General features: G+C 44.6%; 1 protein-coding gene across 2 annotated transcripts in view; it reads right to left on the bottom strand.

Annotated features, from left to right (window-relative positions):
- Nucleotides 1–21060, bottom strand: part of Rpgrip1 (RPGR interacting protein 1) — a 55193-nt gene that overhangs the window by 2447 nt on the left and 31686 nt on the right. The window contains exons 12-22 of one of the 2 annotated variants that reach the window (XM_031361328.1): nt 20399–20542; nt 19853–20003; nt 15284–15736; nt 14872–15023; nt 13268–13610; nt 11248–11687; nt 10792–10995; nt 10347–10482; nt 8585–8700; nt 2122–2314; nt 313–397 (exon numbers count right to left, since the gene is read on the bottom strand). In XM_031361328.1, coding sequence (XP_031217188.1) covers nt 313–397; nt 2122–2314; nt 8585–8700; nt 10347–10482; nt 10792–10995; nt 11248–11687; nt 13268–13610; nt 14872–15023; nt 15284–15736; nt 19853–20003; nt 20399–20542 — 2417 coding nt within the window. The remainder of the gene's footprint in view (nt 1–312; nt 398–2121; nt 2315–8584; nt 8701–10346; nt 10483–10791; nt 10996–11247; nt 11688–13267; nt 13611–14871; nt 15024–15283; nt 15737–19852; nt 20004–20398; nt 20543–21060) is intronic. The other variant, XM_031361329.1, reaches the window with a different exon arrangement.

The following is a 21060-nucleotide window of genomic DNA, read 5'->3' as shown; positions in this document are numbered from 1 at the left end:
GTGCCAGCAATACTTCCATATATGCAAGAAATTAGCTAAATAACATTAGAATGTCCAAATGTTCTGTCTGCCCCATGTAGAAGTCTGGTAGGATTCAAGTTGCCACTGTTATCCACACAAGTCCCTGCCACAGGTGAAACACGCACTAAACCTAAAATAACTAGTTAGGCAGTCAGACACATGAAGTTAACTCAAGCAGATGGGAGGTTCATCCAGAGAAAAGTTACTAAAATAGTAGCATAAGTACACAGCTAAACTCAAACTTTGTAAGTCTGACTATGTGCGTTGTCAATATGAAAAGCAGAGGCTTACCGTCCCTCATCAGAATCTTGAGCATGTAGCATGGCAAACAAAAACTGCCTTCGGCTTTGTTGCTCTACTGGGTCCAGATCTATCACTGTATGAAAGAAGGGTAAAAGAGAAGCACAGAAAACGATGTGACTGTAGCTCAACAAAGTTCAATCCTCAGAGTTACTAGGAAACTGACAAAAGGCTACCTTTGCTATTTGCATTCAGGGCTCCCCTGACTATCCAACAGTGATACAAAGTAGACCTCCTCATAGGAGATCTACAGGCTGCACACACACCCCACCTCACCCCCACCCCGTTTTTATAAGGTTTTACTGAAAATAGCTAAAATAGAGCTGGTTGTAATGGTGCAAGCCTTTAATCCCAGCAAGTGTGAAGCAGAGCCAGACATAACTGAGCTCAAGACTAGCCTGGTCTATGTGGTGAATTCTAGGACAGCAAAGGCTACAGGTTCAATTCCCAGCACCCACATGGTGGCTAACTTCATTTCCAAGGGAGTCTGACACCTCTGACTTCTGCACACATTGCATGCGTGTGATGTACAGACATACATGTCGGAAAAATACCCATGTATGTGAAATAAAATATTTTTAAAATACCTAAAAGCATCTGTATCTGTGGCTGGCTACCTGTGTCTGTATATGTGTGTGTGTGCGCGCGCGCACCTCCCACCCAAGTGGAGTGCACATGCAGTTAGCAAATATACTGCAGTACTTATCAAATATCAGTGTACAAAAATATTTTATGTCTGGCTTTCTCCAAAAATATTTGCTTCAAGTATCTCTTTCTGAGAAAGCTAAAGCTACTGAAAACATCTATTATAATAAGAAATCAAGAAGGGGAGGGGGGGCTGGAGAGATGGCTCAGTGATTAAGAGCACTGACTACTCTGCCAGAGGTCCCAAGTTCAATTCCCAGCAACCACATGGTAACTCACAGTCATCTGCAATGGGATCTTATGCCCTCTTCTGGTGTGTCTGAAGACAGCTACAGTGTACTCATACATAAAATAAGTAAATAAAATCTTTTAAAGAGAAAGAAAGGAAGAAAAAAAAAGAAATGAAACCATGGTGGTGGCGCACGCCTTTAGTCCCAGCACTTGGGAGGCAGAGGCAGGTGGATTTCTGAGTTCGAGGCCAGCCTGGTCTACAGAGTTAGTTCCAGGACAGCCAAGGATACACAGAAACCCTGTCTCGAAAAACCAAAAAGAAAAAGAAAAAGAAAAGAAAGAAAAGAAACCAAGCCAGGTGTGGTGGCATATGCCTTTAATTCTAGCACTCTAGAGGCAGAGGCATGCAGCAGATGTCAGGGGAAGGGAAAATGAAGGGAGTGAAGGTACTCAGCACTGCAAGAGTTAATATTTATGTTTTAGAATAACAAATGAAAAGATTTTGTTTCATTTGTGTGGGAGTGAAGTGACATGAATGTAGAATCAAGTGACTTACAACTTTTATACAAGATAGAAACATCTACAATTAGTGAATCACAGAATTACAGTGGAAATATTATTTGGATAAATGAGTAAAATTTAAAAATAGCCAAAAAAAAAAAAGTTTAAAAGCCCTTAACAGAATTCAGTCATGGGTTAGGGACAGAAAGAGTGATTTGTAGAGAAACTAAAACAAATGACTGCTTAGTTAAATTCTATGTTTTAGACTTACTTGATATTTTTAAACTATATGCATATACCACTTAGGTAAATACGATAATGAGAGGAAGTGGTTGGGTTCACTTCCATCGATGGTGCATAGATCTGATTCCAACTAAATGTCTGCTTGCCTCCCCTGCCCACTCACTGTGAAGGAGAGCTCACCCTTGCTAAAGTGGAAGTGGATTTCTTCGCCTGCCCTTGGTTTCCTCAGGGACATCGGAGTCTCTGTCTCTGATAGAGGCAGATCACAGAATTTGTACTCCACATATACCTGCTGGATATTCTCATCCGACATGACATCAGCCTCAGGGCAGAAGGCCAGGGAGACTATTTCAATGCACATCTTCTCTGAATCCTGAAATGGAAACATTGTTTTCCTAAAGGCTTATGAGGCTGCAGTGTTAACACAATATTCTAGAGACTCATCATGATGCACTCTAGCAAAGTGTTCACCGACAATTTCCAGGCTAACTGGTTACCAACAGACGACTTGACTGAATAGCCACAGAGTCACTGGGAAATTGTAAGGAGAATCCAGTCTGTCTCCTACTCAGTCGTTTACCAGGCCAGCTTTCCCTGGCTATTTCCACAAACAATGAAGAAGCTGGGAGTGGTGGTTCACTGGGGAAGAGCCTGAGTTCAAGACTAGCTTGGAGAGCAGTGATGGTGCACGCCTTCAATCCCAGCACTTGGGAGACAGGCAGATTTCTGAGTTCGAGGCCAGCCTGATCTACAGAGTGAGTTCCAGGACAGCCAGGACTACACAGAGAAACCCTGTCTCATAAAAACAAAAATGAAAACAAACAAACAAGACTAGCTTGGACTATGTAGTAAAAAAAAATTTTTTTTTTGGTTTGGGGATTTTTTTTTTTGGTTCTTTTTTGGATTTTTTTTTTCTCGTTTTGGAGGCTAGGGGTTTTTTGGTTGGTTAGTTGGTTGGTTTGGTTTGATTTTTTGTGACAGACTTTCTCTGTAGTCCTGGCTGTCCTGGAACTTGCTCTGTAGGTGAGGCTGGCCTCAAACTCAGAGATCTGCCTGCCTCTGCCTCCTGAGTGCTGAGATTAAAGATGAGCAATACCACCACCGGTGGCTGGGCTGCTTTTTCAAAATGACCTGTTTGCAGTTTTCTTCTCAACCCACACAAGGAAACCATTGGCTTCTGTTTGTTTGTCTGTTTGGTTTTTCACTAGCACTTTTCAAAATGAAAGAATAAGATAAGATAGATTGAAGGAGACAGTTCTGGGGACAAGAGCATTGGCTGTTCTTCCAGAGGACCTAGTTTAGATGCCCAGCCTCCACATGGTGGCTCATTTGTAACTCCAGTTCCAGGGGACCTGGCTCCCACTTCAGACCTCCAATGGCACCAAGCAAACATATGGTGCACAGACATATGTGCAGGCAAAGCACCTTCACATAAAATAAAATCTTTTTAAAAAGCATAATGAGCCAGGCAGTGGTGGCACACGCCTTTAATGCCTGCACTTGGGAGGCAGAGGCAGGTAGATCTCTGAGTTCGAGGCCAGCCTGGTCTACAGAGTGAGTTCCAGGACAGCCAGGGCTACACAGAGAAACCCTGTCTCGAAAAACCAAAAAAAAAAAAAAAAAAAAAAAAAAAAAGCATAATGAAATGTAGTAGATTAGGAACAACAGAAGAGAACATAGCTATTGAGATCAGCCTGTGTTCCACTCAGGCAAGCTCCTGCCCTGAGAGACTCCATTTTAAGGTGAAGAACAACTGTGCACCTAGATGGATATGTGACTGGTACCATCTGTCTAGTACTACCCACATGTCACAGACTGATAAGCCATTCTCCCTACTCATAGAAGGGAAACCACCCTGTAAATTTATCGGGGCAAATTGAGTCTCTTGAAGCACATGGGCATATTAAAAGCATATTATGAGACCAGTTGCTAGACTGAGGAAACCTAACTCTTATCTGAGCCCCATAAAGGAAAGAGAAGCCCCATCTACCACCCAACAGTCCTGGCAGGTGAAGAACTCCAAGCACACCCAAGGGCTTTAGCTTGGCTCGGTCCCTGCAGTAGGAAGCAAGCAACCTACTCTAATTGCTGTCTGCCCATCCAGTTCACCCATCTGAACCTGCCATCCATCCATCTGCCAGCCCTCCTCATTCCTGCAGTTCAACAGTGCAGCCTGACTCTACAACAGCAGCAGCAGCACACGTTCAAAGACCCCTAGTGGTGTTGCCATCTTGTGACCACAGAGGCTCTATTTGCATTTGAAATCTCTTGGATTTTGTTGTAGTCTTTACAGTCTTTAAAGCAATGTGCAATGTGTGATTTGAGAATTGATGTCAATAATCAACACTGAAATAATAGAACCAGGCGACAGTAGTGCACACCTTTAATCCCAGCACAGAGGTAAATGGATCTTTGTGAATTTGAGGGCTGATCCACAGAGAAAATCTTTCTCAAAAAACAAAACAAAAAATAAATAAATAAACAATAAAAATAAATAAATTCTGAAAGTGTGAAAACACAAATGTGTTCACCTATGCTTCTGATGGCACATTCCTGATAGCCAACAAGACACAACAAAACAGTGGAATGGGAAGGACTGGCAGGGAAGGCAGAGTACAGGGCACAGAGGAAAGTAAGGCTTGTTTCTTAAAACTCTGTACATATAGGAGAGTACCAGGCACAACATACAGGCAGTGCTGCTTGTTTTACAGTATCTGGGATTCAGTGGAGGGCCTTTTGCTTGCTAGGCAAAGTTTCTATCACTGAACTACAGCCCCAGGCCTGTTTGTTCTTACAGTATTACTAACTAGACCCAGGAAACACGTGGATGCAGCTGGTGCCCCACCACTGTGCTATTTCCACCAACACCCTCTTTGTATGTATGGGTGTTTTTTTGCCATATGTATGTATGTATATGTGTGCCTGTGTGTGTGTGCAGTACCCAATATATCCAATATTCCAGTATTCTCCTTATCCAGTCTGATACTTCTTATATTGCATTTCATAAACCTCTGTTCTGTTTGTTTGTTTGTTTGTTTGTTTGTTTTGAGACAGGGTTTCTCTGTGTAGCCTTGGCTGTCCTAGAACTCACTCTGTAGACCAGGCTGGCCTAGAACTCAGAAATCCGCCTGCCTCTGCCTCCCAAGTGCTGGGACTAATGGCGTGTGCCACCACCTCCCGGCTAAACCTGTGTTCTTAACAACAGTGCCCCACCCCGGGGCAAAAAAGGTGGTGGTATGGATCAGTGAGGTGGCTCAGCAGGTAAAGGAAGGTGCTAGCTGCCAGGCCTGGAGACCTGAGTTCAACCCCTAGGACGGATGTGGAGAAGAGCTCCCTAACCCAAGTTGTATTCTGATGTCCACACACATGTAGTGGCACACTCATGTGTGCACAAAATAAATAAGTAAATGTAATTTACATTTTTCACATATTTACACATCTATCCAGCCTTATACTCAAATCACTTGTTTGACCTCCTTACCTTTAGCTTAAAGGTTATCATTTCCTTTTAGCCCAGGCTGCCCTTGAACTCCTTATATAGTGAGGATGACCTTGATCCTTCTACCTACGTTTTTCAAGTACTAGGATCATAGGCATACACCACCACCAACACCTCATATGTTCTGGGTAAGGAGTCTATCAACTAAGGTATCCCTCCAGCCCTTTATTTCTCTTTGAATGTTTATTGCCTGTTTCCTGTGGCCTTGCTCTTAATTGTCTTCTTCCTTCCCTTCTTGCATCCAGCCAGGAAAATGGTGGAAGGTTGTGAAAAGAAGTGAAGGACCAGGAGTAAGTAGATCTTTAATAGACCCGCAGCTAGGGAGATGAGCCACAGTTAGCTAGTAAAACTGTCAAACTTCCAAGTTCTTTTTCATCCTGTGATCTGAGTCAGAAACCTAGCAGCAAGACAACAGAACTTGGCAGCTTCCTCACATGGTTCTGGATTTAGAGCCAAGAAGGGTACAGGAAAGGGGTTGTGGAATCTTCCACTATGGCCAAGGGGAGATGCTGAGGCCAGGCATGTGTCAGGGGAGTCCCTGCATCAAGGCCATTGTGTGACGAGTTCAAAGTGAAGCCTGGGTTCTCCTGGAGACACCAAAATGCCACAACCATGGAACACCTGAGCCAAGAAGAGTTGCAGATAAGGTATAAAGCCACCACAAGAGAAAGGTATTACCATCAATAAAATCTGAAAGCTAAGGAATACGGGGAGCTGTCTGCTCAGCCCTTTGCTATCGGGGATAGAAATGGAGACTTTGGAGTCTGCCCTGCTAGGTTTGTCCTCTTTGGGTCCAGTATTTCCTTACTGAGCCTCCTTCCTTCCCTTCTGTAATGACAATGTGTATACTGTGCCATTGTATGCTGGAAGTGTGTAATTTGCTGTATACTTTTATAGGGGGACATAGTTAAGACATTGCCTTGAGTCTCATAAGAAACCTTAGACTTTGAAACAGTGTTGAGTCATGATAGACTATGGGGACTTTTAAAGTTGAACTAAATGCATCTTTGCATTATGATATGGCTACAAGCCTGTGAGGACCAGGGAATGGGATGTGGTGGTTTGAATGAAAATGGCCCCCATAGGCTCATAGGTTTGAATGCTTGGTCCCAGTTTGGGAATGTTTAGGAAATATGGCCTTATTGGAGGAGGTATGTCACTGGAGGTGAACTTTGAGGTTTCAAAGCCTATGCCAGGCCCAGTCTTGGTCTCTCTCCCTGCCTGCAACATGTGTCAGCTTTCAGCTATGCCATGCATACCAGCCTGCTGGCATGCTTCCCACCTAATGTTCATGGATTAACCATCTGAAACTATAAGCAAGTCCCCATTATATCCTTGTATTTCTTTTTAAAGTCCAGCAGCTTAAAATAAAGGCCTGGTGGGATTTTTTTTTCCCCACCAGTAGGCCTTCTCTGCTGAAGGCAAGTTCAGGGATGGATTGGGACATGCTTAGCTCAAATTTGTGGACCAAGCTAGAGAGATTTCTCAGCAGTTAAGACACAGGCTAGTCTTCCAGAGGTCCTGAGTTCACTTCCCAGCAACTACATGGCGGTTCACAATTCACAACTACCTATAATAAGATCTAATGCCCTCTTCTGACTTGCAGACAGAACACTATATACATAATAACTAAATAAATCTTTAAAAAAAAAAACTGTGGACCTATCAGCTTTCCTGTCTTTGTTCAAACTGACTAACCCTAAATTAAGGGAGGAATATCAAGAAAATGACCCATAGAAATGCGCAAATTTGCAGGTGACTATTATTTCATGTAAGTTTGACAAAACTTAACTGATACAGGGACCAAACCAAGTGTGCGCAGCTCATGCCTAGAATCTCAGAACTCAGGAGAATTAGGCCAGACTCCACAAGTTAGAAACAAGTCCAGGCTCCAGTGTAAGCTCCTGTCTAGAACAAAATAAAACAAGGAAAGGGAGTAAGCCTGACTTAAGAATCATTCACTTGGGCTGGAGAGATGGCTCAGCAATTAAGAGCACTGGCTGCTCTTCCAGAGGTCCTGAGTTCAATTCCCAGCACCCACATGGTGGCTCACAACCATCTATAATGGGTTCCGATGCCCTCTTCTGGTGTCTCTGAAGACAGCTAAAGTGTACTCATATGTATAAAATAAATCTTTTAAAAAAAATAATCATTCACTAAGAAGAGCATTCCATAATCACTTGTAAAAAAAGAATGAGCAACTGCAATGATTCCTGTGAGTTAATTAACATCAGGACTTGGCACGCACAAAAACACAATCAACATCCCCTGGTAGAATTCTGTCTAAATCAAAGGTAATGTGTTACTCTGAATACTGATCATTGTTAAGAGGAAGGAAAGAAGGCCAGACATTGTGACACACATCTTTAATACCAGCACTCGAGAGGCAGAGACAGGAGGATCTCTGTGAGTTCCCAGGCTTGCCTGGACTATATAGTGAGACTGTCTTAGTTGGTCATTGTTTTGTGAAGAGACATCTTGACCAAGGCAAGTCTTAATTGAATTGGAGGCTTGATTACAGTTTCAGAAGCCTAGCCTATTAACATAATGGCAGAGCATGGCAGCCCTGTATGCTCTATCACTCACCACTCCATCAGATAAGATAGTGTGGCAGCCACATTGTGCAGAAGTAGCTGAGAGCTACATCCTGATCCACAAGCAGAGACAGACAGACAGACAGACAGACAGACAACAAGGCCTGGCATGGGCTTTAGAAATCTCAAAGTTTACCCCCATGACATACTTCCTCCAACAAGGCCACACTTCCTAAACTTTCTAATCCTTTCAAACAGTTCCAATCTGTGGGGACCAAGCATTTAAATATAAGAGCCTATGGGGACCACTCTTACTCAAACCACAACAGAGAACCTGTTGAAACAGAAAGGGGTAGGGAGTGGGGGAGGGGGGGGTTGTCAAAAAACTGCGAGACCCAAACAGGGAAGAAAAGCACTGAGCTCAGTTGTCATTTGCATCAAACTAAGGAAACACTTTTATTGCCATGGCAACAGACCTCCATCCACACTGATGTTCTTTTCATCTAACTTGCATTTCTCCATAGGCTTCTTGAAGCTCACATGTGTGGGCACTAAGCCCTTTCTTGCTAGTTCCCCTGCTCTAACAGGTACGGATACCCCAGCTACTTACGGCTTTAGGACACATCTGAGATTGAGGCGTCACTATGATGTCATCACTGTCTGGACTTTGTGTTTCACTGACTTCAGAAGCTTGTTCACAGGATTCTTGGTCTGCTGGGGAGGAGGCTGAAACACACAATGTTTTAAAAACACGTTCTCCATGCCACACCAAGAGCCAGAGCCCACAGCACTTCCATTGTCTGAGCACTGTTTTCTCAGAATCGAATGCTGTGTTTCAAAGATTCACTTATGCAGAAGTCTGTCATCACAGGATATACTTCAATGGAGCGGAAGGAGAAAAGAATGAACAGAAAAAAAGGAGAGATGAAGACAGTGGAGGGAGAGAGATGGAGGGGGAGAGGAAAGGGAGAGGGAGGGAGAGAAAAGAGATAGAGGGGAGAGGAAAGGGAAAGGGAGGAGGGAGAAAAAGGAAAGTGTGGGCTAGAGAGACGGTTCAGTTAAGAACACTGGCTCCTCTTCCCGAAGACCTGAGTTAAGTTCCCAGCACTGACAGGGCATCTCTCCACCATCTGTAACTCCAACTCTAGGGGGAAACTAATGCCTTCTTCTAATATTTGTGGGCACCATGTGTCATGTGGTACACAGACATACATGCAGACTAAACATGCATACCCATAAAATAAAACTTAAGAAAATAAAAAAATCTATGTAAAAATGATAGAGAGCAGTCAGGAAAGCAGGCTGATCTCCTTAGGGGATTGAAGAAAACAACTAGGCTAAGGAGAAGCAAGCAGTGCAATGTGTGATGGCCACATCCCTGAGACATCTTCCAATACTCTTACCATCATGGGCTCCTCGAACAATGTGGCTGCCACACCATTCTGATGGAGTGGTAGAGCATGCATGCTCTTCTGCTGAGGTACATCTTGTGGCACCTTCAACTGAAAATGTGGTGGAGACACAGACATAGTGGCACATGATGGTAATCCCAGCCCTTGGGAGGTGAAAGCAGGAACACTGAGAGTTCAGGGTTATTCTCAGCTACTTAGTGAGTTCAAGGCCAGTGTGGGCTATGTGGGGCCCTATCTTTTAAAAATGTTATGTTCAGTGGTTCATGTTAGTTGTCAACTGGCAGAATCTTTAATTACCTGAGGAATGGACATCTGTTCTTGTCCCTGGGGGATTATCCTGATTGATTAATGTAGGAAGGCCTCTTTTGCCTCTAGTGTTTAAATTTCGTTTTTCGTTTTTTGTTGTTTGTTTGTTTGTTTGTTTGTTTGTTGAGACAGGATCTCACTATGTAACCCAGGCTGGCCTGGGACTCATCATGTAGACCAGGCTGGAACTCAAAGAAAGCCACTAGCCTTTGCCTCTTGAGTGAGGGTATTAAAGATATGCTCCATCAAGGCCAGCAGGTAGTAGGGTGGTAGGGTAGGTTATGTTAAGTGTAAATGGTAACTCTCCCTGAGCTGGAGACCCCACTTTAAAAAGTTATCCCTGGCTGGGCAGTGGTGCTGCACGCCTTTAATCCCAGCTTTTGGGAGGCAGAGGCAGGTGGATTTCTGAGTTTGAATATGCTTGCCTCTGCCTACCAAATGCTTGGATTAAAGGTGTGTGGCACTACCACCCAGCCCCTGATAACCATTTGTAACTCTGGCTTCAGGGGATTCAATGTACTCAGGATTCACATGCCCATATCCACATGCAGACAAACACACACTGACACATAATTAAAAGTAACAAAACCAAATATTATAAAAGAAAACAATTCAATGACGAAGTAGAAAAATGTAGATCTTAAAAGGCAATACCATCTATAGGATGTGAGGGGTGCTCCTGTTTCTCTGCTGAATGGGGTGATGGCCGTTCCTCTTTCTTGTCCTGAACTTTCAAACCACCATCCTCGGACTTCTTGAGCCCTGAGAACTTCCACTCAGTATAATGCATCTGCATCAGAGTAAGAGCAATGACACTATGTGAGTGGTGAGATCTTACATTTCTTTAACACCAGCCTTTTGAACTTTGAAAAGTCAGTCCCTTTTAAACAAATTGCATAGCATATGTATTATTCATGTTCTAAGCCTAAGTTATAGTGTGCATAGTATTAATGTGCTGGTTACACTGATATGACAATCATCTGGGGCTTTAAAAATGCATGTGGAAGCAGCTCAGGGGCACCATGACCTTCCTGCCTTCACTGCTCCTCCCTTCTGACAGCCACAGATGTTTGACTCTCCAGGGGCTCTGGGGTCCCACCTGCTGTGTGTTTCCACTCAAGATGTTACAGCTCAGATATTCCATTCTGTTCTTGCCTTGGACACCTGTTTTTTTGCTGTGTTTTCTTCGTGAGTAGCTTGTGACCTGGTGCTCTTTTTCCTTCCTTTCTGCTATTACAGGAGGTCTTCTCTTCTCTTGGTACTGGCCAGCCTCTATGGGAATCTCTGTAGATGTTATCTGGTCCTGAACAGATGAGTCAGAGAGAGATAGCCTTAACCAATGACAGCTCAACTTCTAGTTTTCCTTCCCTCCTGTTCCTGCTCCTCTACGTGGTAGAGCCCGAGGTTCTGCTCCAGCAGGAGCTTCTAGATTATCTCTGCTTACACATGCTACTCACGGAAGGAATTTCCTTTATTCCATTCCTGAGACAATCCTCTCCAGTGGACTTCATAGAATATGTAGAGGCCCCCTATCCAGGGAGTTCTGAAGAGTTACCTGGGGAAGAAAAGAGGCCCATTCTTCCATGAATGAGGCCTCTAAGCCATCTTTGTTCTCCTCCTTCTCCTCTTCCTTCCCTTCCTCTTTCTCTTCCTCTTCCTCTTCCTCCTCTTCCTCTTCCTCGTCCTCTTCCTCCTTCTCCTCCTCCTTCTCTTCCTCTACCTCTTCTTTTTCTTCTTCCTCTTCTTCCTCTACCACCTCCTCTTCTTCCTCCTCCTCTTCTTCCTCCTCTTCTTCTTCCTCCTCCTCTTCTTCCTCTTCCTCCACCTCTTCCTCCTTCACCTCCTCCTCCCCTTCCTCCTCCTTCTCTTCACCCTCCTGCTTCTCAGCTCCTGGCATCTGGAAATCTTCTGGGGGCAGGTAGTGAGATTTCCAGTCTAGTTGTACTTTGATGGATCCATTGGACTTCTCCCCAGAGTCTGTGAGATTGAAATCACCTGAGAGACACAGAGAAACTAGTCAAACCTGGTCTCACGAGATAGTATACTGAGTATTTATGAGCATCTTTTCTTTTTCTACCCATATACAAATCCATTGCATTTGTTAGTAATTTATTAAAATACATCAAAATTCATAACACATAAAAAAATTAAAGCAGTATAGTGAGATTCATAGGGGAAGACTCTGCCTCAGAAGAGATGATCAAAAGGTATAACCAAGACAAAATCATCTTCACTGTCACTAAATGATATGCTATGGCCATCCCCAGAAAACCATCACCTATGCAAACTGTACCAAAAAAAACAGCACAGTGACTTTTGTAGTTTTAATTAACAGGTGGCTTGCCTCTCCTCTCAGGCAGAAGTATCAAATATTGTTTTTAAAAGAACTGTGATAGTGGCCAGAGAGAGAGGCTTTAGGTACTTCCATGGATGCTCAGAATTTTATTTTATTTTATTTTTTATTTATTTTATTTTTTGGTTTTTCAAGACAGGGTTTCTCTGTGTAGCCCTGGCTGTCCTGGAACTCACTCTGGCCTGCCTCTGACTCCCAAGTGCTGGGATTAAAGGCGTGCGCCACCACTGCCCAGCTTGCTCAGAATCTTATTAAATATAGCTTGACACTGCCTATCCTGGCTCTACTGCCTAATCAAAGTTTGGGAATCACTGCCTCCCTCTCTCCAGGCAGAAGCCAGGCTAAGCCTCTGCTCCATGTCCCCCACAACCATGAATAAGCAGAGATGGAAGGTAGAATGGAGCATAGCTCCAGAGGGCTGAAGTCTTCCTTTGTCACGGCTGCCACAGTCATCCCTGATGTTTTAAAAGCAGTGAGATTATGAGGAAGTGTTATGTTCTGCTCAGATCTCTGCTAAGAACTAAGAAACAATAGCCTTCAAACAAAAACAAGTCCTGGGAAGCATGGGAGGGGTCCTTTTGTTCTGTTTTCATTTATCTTTTTTTGTGAGACAAGGTCTCATGCATGATACAGCCTCAGGTAGCCTGGAACACATGATGTAGACCAGGCTGTCCTCTATCTCCCAAGTGTTGGGATTAAAGGCACAAGACACTACGCCCACTTCAAAACTAGAGTAAGGTTTTCAGAGATAGAGGTATGGAATTCTGGAATTCAGTTGAAACTCCTTAGGAATCTTGAGTATGCAGCTGAAACGGAGCTGAAGCCCATGTTTTCGAATGAGCAAAGCAGCTCTCTTGTTCTGTTGCTTGTGACAACATCCTGAAGTCCTTTCAAATTTCAGAAGAGACTTTTCATGGCTGACATGTTTCAGCAGTAATAGGTACTTGCCATGAAAGTCTAGGAACCTGAACTCAATCTGGATTCTCCAGAACTCACTTAACAATGAGAGGAAACAGCCGATGCTACAAAGTTGACCTCTGACCTCCACATACATGTGATGGCATGTTCACTCACAGACTCACAGCATGCATAAGCATATATAGCCAATGCATAATAATATTTTTTAAATGAAGGAATGACTGTTACAAGCAAGTAAGCAAAGAAAAGTTGATAAGGACAGAGAGGTGATGCTGGCAAGAGGACCAGGAGGTGCAACGCCCACCTTCGATAGATTTGTTTTGTGCAAGAGGCAGCAAGGGCACCTGGGTTCGGCCAAGATAGGAGCCAGGCTCTGGATCTTCATCATCGAAAACATATATAGACAGAGCTTCACGCCTCAGATACTGGTCCAGGTCAAAGGTCACAAGCACAGGGAACAGAGCCTGGTCTTTAAAGTATGGATTGCTGCTGGCCGGAATGACGGTGGTGTCATGGTCAGGAAAGGTGAAGAAGCGGTACATGACATATGGGCTGGGCTGCCTTCCCAGCCATCGACTCCGGAGGCCACAGCAGCTGGTGATCTCAATCCGCAGCTCATTCCGAGGTATCCAGGTTTCGGATCTGGACTGGAAAGATGATGATCTTGGACTAAAAGGCAGCCTGAGGCACTGTTATAAGTGAAGCCCATGTAGGTGAAAGGAACCATGACCTAGAAACCTATTCTGCCAGAAAACCTATTCATGAGGATGCCTAACGACCATCATCTGCCTGCCCTGGCTCTGATAGCTGTTGGAGGGAGATGTTCATCCCCAGGCTTATCCTACAAAACTATAGAGAATGGAGCTGGCTTTGACCCCAGTTCCCACATGGTAGGAGAAGAGAAATGACTCCTGTGCATCCTCTGACCTCCATTTACATACCGTGGCATGTACCAACACAATAAATAAATCTGTGTTAAGTGTATTCATTTTAACTGAATATTAGATTTAAAAAAAAGATTTATTTATTTATTTAGTGTGTATTCAGCAGTCTGCCTGCATGTATGCCTGCAGGCCAGAAGAAGGCACCAGATCTCATTATAGGTGGTTGTGAGCCACCATGTTGTTGTTAGGAATTGAACTTAGGACCTCTGGAAGAGCAGCCAGTGAACGCTCTTAACTGCTGAGCCATCTCTCCAGTCTTAGATTTTGTTTTGTAAAAAGCCAGTGAAACTATAGCAGTGGGAATATCTGAACCAACGCTTGAGGAAGGAAAAAAAAGATGAGCAAAACAGGAAGAACTCAGCAGGTATCTCCAGTGGGACAGTGTTGTGAGTGCTAACGGTCTGAATACTCACTCTTCGAGGCTATGGTTAGAATGAAAAGAATATATGAAAGTTAATGGCCCCAAATTTCCAACTTTGATGAAAACAGACACACAGGTACAGGAAGCACAGCAGGAGGGAGCTACCAGGCCAGACACTAGAAGCAGGCTGACAAACAGAACTTGACTAGCAAGGGTGGAGTGGAGCTCAGGGTATTGGAACAGAATCTGAGTTTCCCTATCGGGGGAACTGCAACAGACGCGCCCACCTCCAGAATCTGAAGGCATAGCCCCTCATGGACCACCTGCTCTTCAGTGCCAATCACTGATTTAATAAAAATTTCAGTTAAAAAAAAAAAAAAGAGGATTAAGAAAAAGCTGATTTGTTCAAAACAAAGAAAAGTATCTAACCCGGGGCATGATTTCATTTCTTCTAAGAGTTTAAGCACAGGAAGAATCTGGACTGGCTTTGCTATTGCACTTTCTCACATTCAAGGGGTACTCCTAGGGAATGGGAAGGCAAGCCCCTTTTGAGGGCTGCTGGCTGATGTCCTTCTGAGATGCATGAGTACTTCTTTTTCTCACCTCATTGCTCTGGGCCTTCCAAGCTCCAAGCACATTGACTGATAGGTAGGCCTGGGCTTTCTTTCGCTTATTGCATGCCTGGAGGCTGGATTTTAGGGGCAAGCACAGCCTCATCCAGTACTCTAACACCCCCAAGTCTTCTCCACCAGTTCCTGAATAGCAAAAGATATGAAAGGCATAGAAAACAGAGTGTGGTAAACATCAAGAACAAAACAGAGGAAGCCTGGATGATGAAATACCAGAAATCCTACCACTTGAGAGCCTGAAGCAGGGAGGGTGCCATGAGTCCAGGGCCAGCCTGGAGGGCAGGACTGCAAAAGGAGATTGCCAGAAAGCAGCTCCAGGCTTTGGCTGTTTCTTTATTTTCCAAAGCTCCTAGTCCTAAGAACCACAAGACGCCAAAAGCACTTACCAGTAAGGGTGGCCAAGCCATGGACTCTCTCCACAGTCCCTAGCACCTTGTCGAGTGAAATCCATCCAGTAGCAAGGACTTGATGCTCACTACCCATGGCCTGATGGAAATCAAGCCGTACTGAAGTTCCTTGAAGGTAGTGCAGGAAGAGGTAGTCTGTCTGCACTACATACTGGGAGGTGAAGTCATAGAGGGGCTGTGGCCCAGCAGAGAGTGGGGTGCAGTGAGTTTCAAAATCATAGAAGGAATAAGTGCAGAAAGTGGTAGGTTGGGTGTCTCCAGCCTGTACGAGGGCAGCAGGGGTCAGGAAGGCCTGGTGAATGTGCAGCTCAAAGAGATTCTCACTTGGATGCAGCAGAGATATGTCCACTTCATCCTCACCTCTGTGGGCTGTCAGGGACTCCAGACACAGCGATGGTTGCCGAGTGCCATAAGCAACGTCTTTGAGCTGCTCTACAGGGGAAAGAACACTGCCTATCCATTAAAAGGTTGAGAGCTATCTTAAGGGGGAAAAGAGGATAAATGGAAAGAAAATACATTGTGGAAATCCAAGCTCAGGTTATTTCAAGAAGCCACATGATTTAAGAAGGAAAGCAGCACAGTGCCAACCGGAAGCAGTGATGCTGAAGGCCAAATGACCACAGCAATGATACTGAAGGCCAAATGACTACTGCCTGTACTATGGGAAGGGCCAAGTGAGGGGCTGTGAACTGAGCACCACACACAGGAGATGCGTGCCACCGCAAAATGCCTCTGAGCAACACTCAGGAGATGCATGCCACCACACAAATGCCACTGAGTACCACACTCAGGAGATGTGTGCCATCGCACAAATGACACTGAGCATCACTCTCAGGAGATGCATGCCACCACACAAGTGACACTGAGTACCACCACACTCAGGAGATGTGTGTTATCGCACAAATGCCACTGAGTATTGCACTCAAGAGATGGCATCACACAAATGACACTGAGCACCACAGTCAGGAGATGCCATCGCACAAATGACACTGAAGCAGATCAAGGGCTTGAGAATTTAGGTTACTCTAAAAGGGAGGCACTGGAAACATAAAATGTGTCCCAAAAGATGGTTATGCTGTCCTCGGAGACAGCAGGAAGTGGCAGACAGTGTCTGTCATGTTATCCCTGCCACCTGGAAAGGCTGCCTGAGCAGGCCAGCTCAGTTATAAGAGGGCTCCTTCTGCGCTGTTCAGGCACTGGTTTCATTAGAAGACATCAAGAAAACCACTTTGAATCAAAGGGTAATGACTTAAAAGGTAAGAGAGAAAACTTGAGAGGAAAGAGGTTGAAAGTGCTGTCCATGGGACGCAAGACATGGAGACAGAACTGAATCTGTGCACTGTTCTCAAGACCCGCCAGATTCTCAGATGTAGGCTACTTCACTCTGGGAACATTTGAGTCCTTATAGCATGCTGATGGTGAGTAGCCTCCTTTACGAGCTAAATCAGTAGAATAAAAATGTTCTTGATAAGAGGCAGGCGGATTTCTGAGTTCAAGGCCAGCCTGGTCTACAGAGTGAGTTCCAGGACAGCCAAGGCTACACAGAGAAACCCTGTCTCAAAAACAAAAACAAATGTTCTTGATAGACCAGGATGTATGTATGTATGTATGTATGTATGTATGTATGTATGTATTTTATCTGGAGAAACAACTCAGTGGCTAAGAGCACACACTGCTCTTCCAGAGCACCTGTGTTTGATTCCCAGCACCCATTGCAGGTGGTTCACAACTACCTCTAACTCCTACTCCAGAGGTCTAACATCCTCTTCTGCAATCTGTAGGTGCCTGCATCCATGTGCATACATATCTACACAGACATACATGCATAGACTTAAATAAAACTAAAAATAAATATCTTTTCAGAATGTTTAAGGTTTATTTTTTGTGTGTGTGTATGGATGCTTTACCTGGATATATTATGTATACTACATGCATAAAGCACCCACAAGGACAGAAGAACTTGCTGGATCCTCTAGAACTGGAGTTACTAAGAGCTGCTATCCTCCATGCGAACTCTGGGAACTGAAACCAGGTACTCTGCAAGAGCAGCAACTGCTCTTAACCCTGAGCCACCTCACTAGCACTCCACAATGTCTTAATGTTCAAGTGGGCAGGGAAGAGGAGAGGCTGTCAAGATGACATAGTAGTAAGTGTGCTTGCTGCCAAGCCTAAGGACCTAAGGTTGGTTCCGCAGAGCCTGCATGTGAGAGGAAAGAACCAGTTTCTGTAGGTTGTCCTCTAGCCTCCACAACCACAAGTGTGCCTTCTGTCTGTCTCTGTCTGTCTCTGCCTGTCTGTCTGTCTGTCTGTCTGTCTGTCTGTCTGTCTCTCTCACACACACACACAGAAAGACAAGACACACACACAGAGAGACAGAGAGAGAGAGAGAGAGAGAGAGAGAGAGAGAATAAAAAAATGTTTTTTTAAAAAAATGGTAGTGAATGTCTACACTCTTAGTACTCAGGAAACAAACAGGCAGGAGAATTGCAATTTTGAGGCCAGCCTGGATTGCAGAAAAAAGAGCTCAGAAAACGGTGGTGGTGGGGGGGATGGAGTTAGGGGGAAAATGATGACAGGGTGGGGAGGAGGCTCAGTGGTTCACATCTGTAATCTCAACACTTGGAAGGCTGAAGCAAGTCAATTTCTGTGAGTTCAAGGCTATCCTGATTTATACAGTGAGTTCCAGGACAGCCAGAGGGGAAAAAAATACAAAGAAAAGGAACACAGAAGTTGACTAATTGATTGATATTTTCCTTTTTTTATTGTTTTGTTTTGTATTTGTTTATTCTTAGACAGGGTCTCATTGTGTTGCCAGGACTGACGAATTTGCTATATAGACCAGGCTGGTGTTGAACTCATAGAGATCTGCCTGCTTCTGCCTCCAAGTTCTGGAAATTAAAGGCAAGTGACACCTCACCCAGCTAATTGATGTTTTCTTCAGTTATAAGATTTGCTATAGCCAAGCAGCAATAGTACCAGTCTTTAATCCCATAGCTCCAGAGACAGATGTAGGCAGATCTCTGTGAGTTCAAAGCCAGCCTGTTCTACAGATCAAGTTCCAGGACAGCCAGAGCTACATAGAGAAGAATCTAAATAAATAAATAAACAAATAAATATGATATGATATGATATGATATGACTTAATACAATACGTTTAAATTGACATTGCATGGCACAAAACTAATAGCCTTACATGTAAGGGAGCACGAATCAGAGAAACTATTAAATCATGGGGAAAAGGTAGAGATAGGAATAGGCAATTCTCAAAAGAAATAAGGTGGGTTGCAGAGATGGCTCAGTGATTAAGGAGCACTATCTGCTCTTCCAGAGGTCCTGAGTTCAATCCCAGCAACCACATATGGTGAGTGGCAACCTATAATGAAGTCCGATGCCCTTCTTCTGCAGGCATACATACAAATGGCACATTCACATAAATAAAACTTAAACAAATAATAAAATCTTAAAAAAGAGTAATACAGCTAAGTGGTGTGCACAGAAAAACTGCTCAGCTTTGGCAGGAATCTGCACAGAATGAACCTTCTGAAAATCGAATGAACCTTCAGATGTAGGTAAGGGTGTTTATCCTTAGATAGACCTTGAGTCTAAGCCGTGAGGAGTCAGTGCAAGGGAGGACTGCCTGTTTATTTGACAGCAGCCTTACCAGACTCACCCTGGTGTGGTAAGCCCCCCATACCTCCCTGTACTTGAGGGCTGTGCTCACTAGGGAACCTGCTCATTACTGACTCTCTTACTAGAAAGGAGCACCACTTCACCACAGCTCCATGTGTGCTGATGTTAGTGCCTTGCCTTCTGCTTTAAATATCAGACTGTGGTGAGTTTGGCTCAGGTAAGAAATCTCTCTCCCGCCGGGCGTGGTGGCGCACGTCTTTAACCCCAGCGCTTGGGAGACAGAGGCAGGTGGATTTCTGAGTTCTAGGCCAGCCTGGTCTACAGAGTGAGCTCCAGGACAGCCAGGGGTATACAGAGAAACCTTGTCTCGAAAAACCAAAAAAAAAAAGAAATCTCTCTCCTCAGTGCCTAATGACAAAGCCTACTTCTTAAACTCGGGGTTGAGAGGAGACCCTGTTCTGAAGTAACCACACTGAATATGAAGAACCTGAATAGGAAATACACTGGCAGCACCTGCCCTGCCTCTACTAACATCCTTAAATTGCAACAAAGATTTTAGAGAAATCTCAGGAAAAGATGAGAGGAAATGTGTGACAAGGGTGTTATTACCTGGCAAGATCTGCCATAGGCTGATAGGCATGGATTCAAGAAATGACAGAGAGGAAAGGAAAGATTCACCAGCCTTGGGGTCAGTCACCCTCAATGACACTCTTCCAACCACCTGGAAGGACCGCTGGCCCTGAGGAAATTCTCCAGAAAAGTTAGAGATGTGCACTGAGCAGAAGAGGAAAAGAAGTTACAAACCAACCAGGAGAGGAGAGAGGATGAGAGCAGAAGAGATAAAGTGAGGAGGGTCCGAGATAGATCGCTGTTAGTCATGTGACATCGCCCAAATGGAAACAAAGGACTAAGACTTGCCAGATGTTGGAAGGCCATGGCTTCTTAAAATACCTTCCAGCTGCTTTATGCGGCTATTCTTGAAGTCTAGGAGGTGATTCAGCCTCTCCAGCTTCTCTTCGTGGTCCCTATTTTCCCTGTCAGCTTTTGTCAGCGTTGCCTCCAGCTCCTCCTGAAACAAAATAAGAGCTGAACTTTCCTCTTCTGTGTCTCAGAACCAAAGAGCCCTGACTTTAAAAACTGGACCTCGACGGAGAAGGAGGTTGATTGCCACCTCCTCAGCAGGGCAGGTTCCACTCAGGAAGAAAGCTCAGGTTTGCCAAGAACCTTCACTCCTGGCTACACTTGTGGCACCTAGGGTGATTGTGTCCTTAGGACTTGCGGAGGAAATGAACCCAGAAGTTTGGCACTTGCTATTTTATAAGCTCACCTTTAGCGGACTTCTGGGGGTGCCTGGGTATGTGTGAGTGAGTCCCGAGGTGCCTCCCATAGGAAGCACATTGCTAACCACCAGCCCCAGAAACCCAAGCCATGCCTGCTTCCCAGTGTGTGGCCCACCCCTTGCACCTGATAACACAGGTTGATTTTGCGCTGCAGAAGAAGCATGTCTTTGGTTTTTTCCAGTTCCAGTGCCGTCTCTGCATGTGACACTTGGAGCTCACGTAGCACCTGGGATAGGTCATTCTTGTCTTGAGCTTTTGGTTCACTGGACTGGAGAGCAAAAACATTGGTAAAAAGCGATTGGTAAGAGTTATAAAACACCAGCAACATTTTCCCCAGGATGTACAAGATTTGTGTCACTTCACGAAGGCTCTCTCCCTGCACCGCCCAGCCCCCAGTCAGTGTATCACTGAAGAGTGGTGACAGTTTTCAAATGGCAGTTTGGAGGCTAGCAGGATGGCTCATGCTTGAGTTGAGCAAGCTTGGTGACCCGAGTTTAGTCTCTGAAACCCACATAGAGGTGTTAGGAGAAAAACAACTCCACAGAGGTGTCCTCTGATGCCCACAAAAGCACCTTGTGTGGCACATGTGCCCACACAAACTTGCTATATACATTCATAAAATTGTAATGAATAAAAGCAAAATGGCAGTTTGCCCTTCAGGAGATCATTCAAAGTCCACACCTAAAGACTCTAGGGACTTGGGAGGCAGAGGAAGGCAGATTTCTGAGTTCAAGACCAGCCTGGTCTACAGAGTGAGTTCCAAGACAGCCAGGGCTATACAGAGAA

This window comes from Mastomys coucha, unplaced genomic scaffold (assembly GCF_008632895.1).
Source record: "Mastomys coucha isolate ucsf_1 unplaced genomic scaffold, UCSF_Mcou_1 pScaffold9, whole genome shotgun sequence".
Taxonomy (NCBI): Eukaryota; Metazoa; Chordata; class Mammalia; order Rodentia; family Muridae; genus Mastomys; species Mastomys coucha.
Note: the sequence above shows the minus strand (reverse complement) of the source record. Positions and strands in the feature narration are given on the sequence as shown.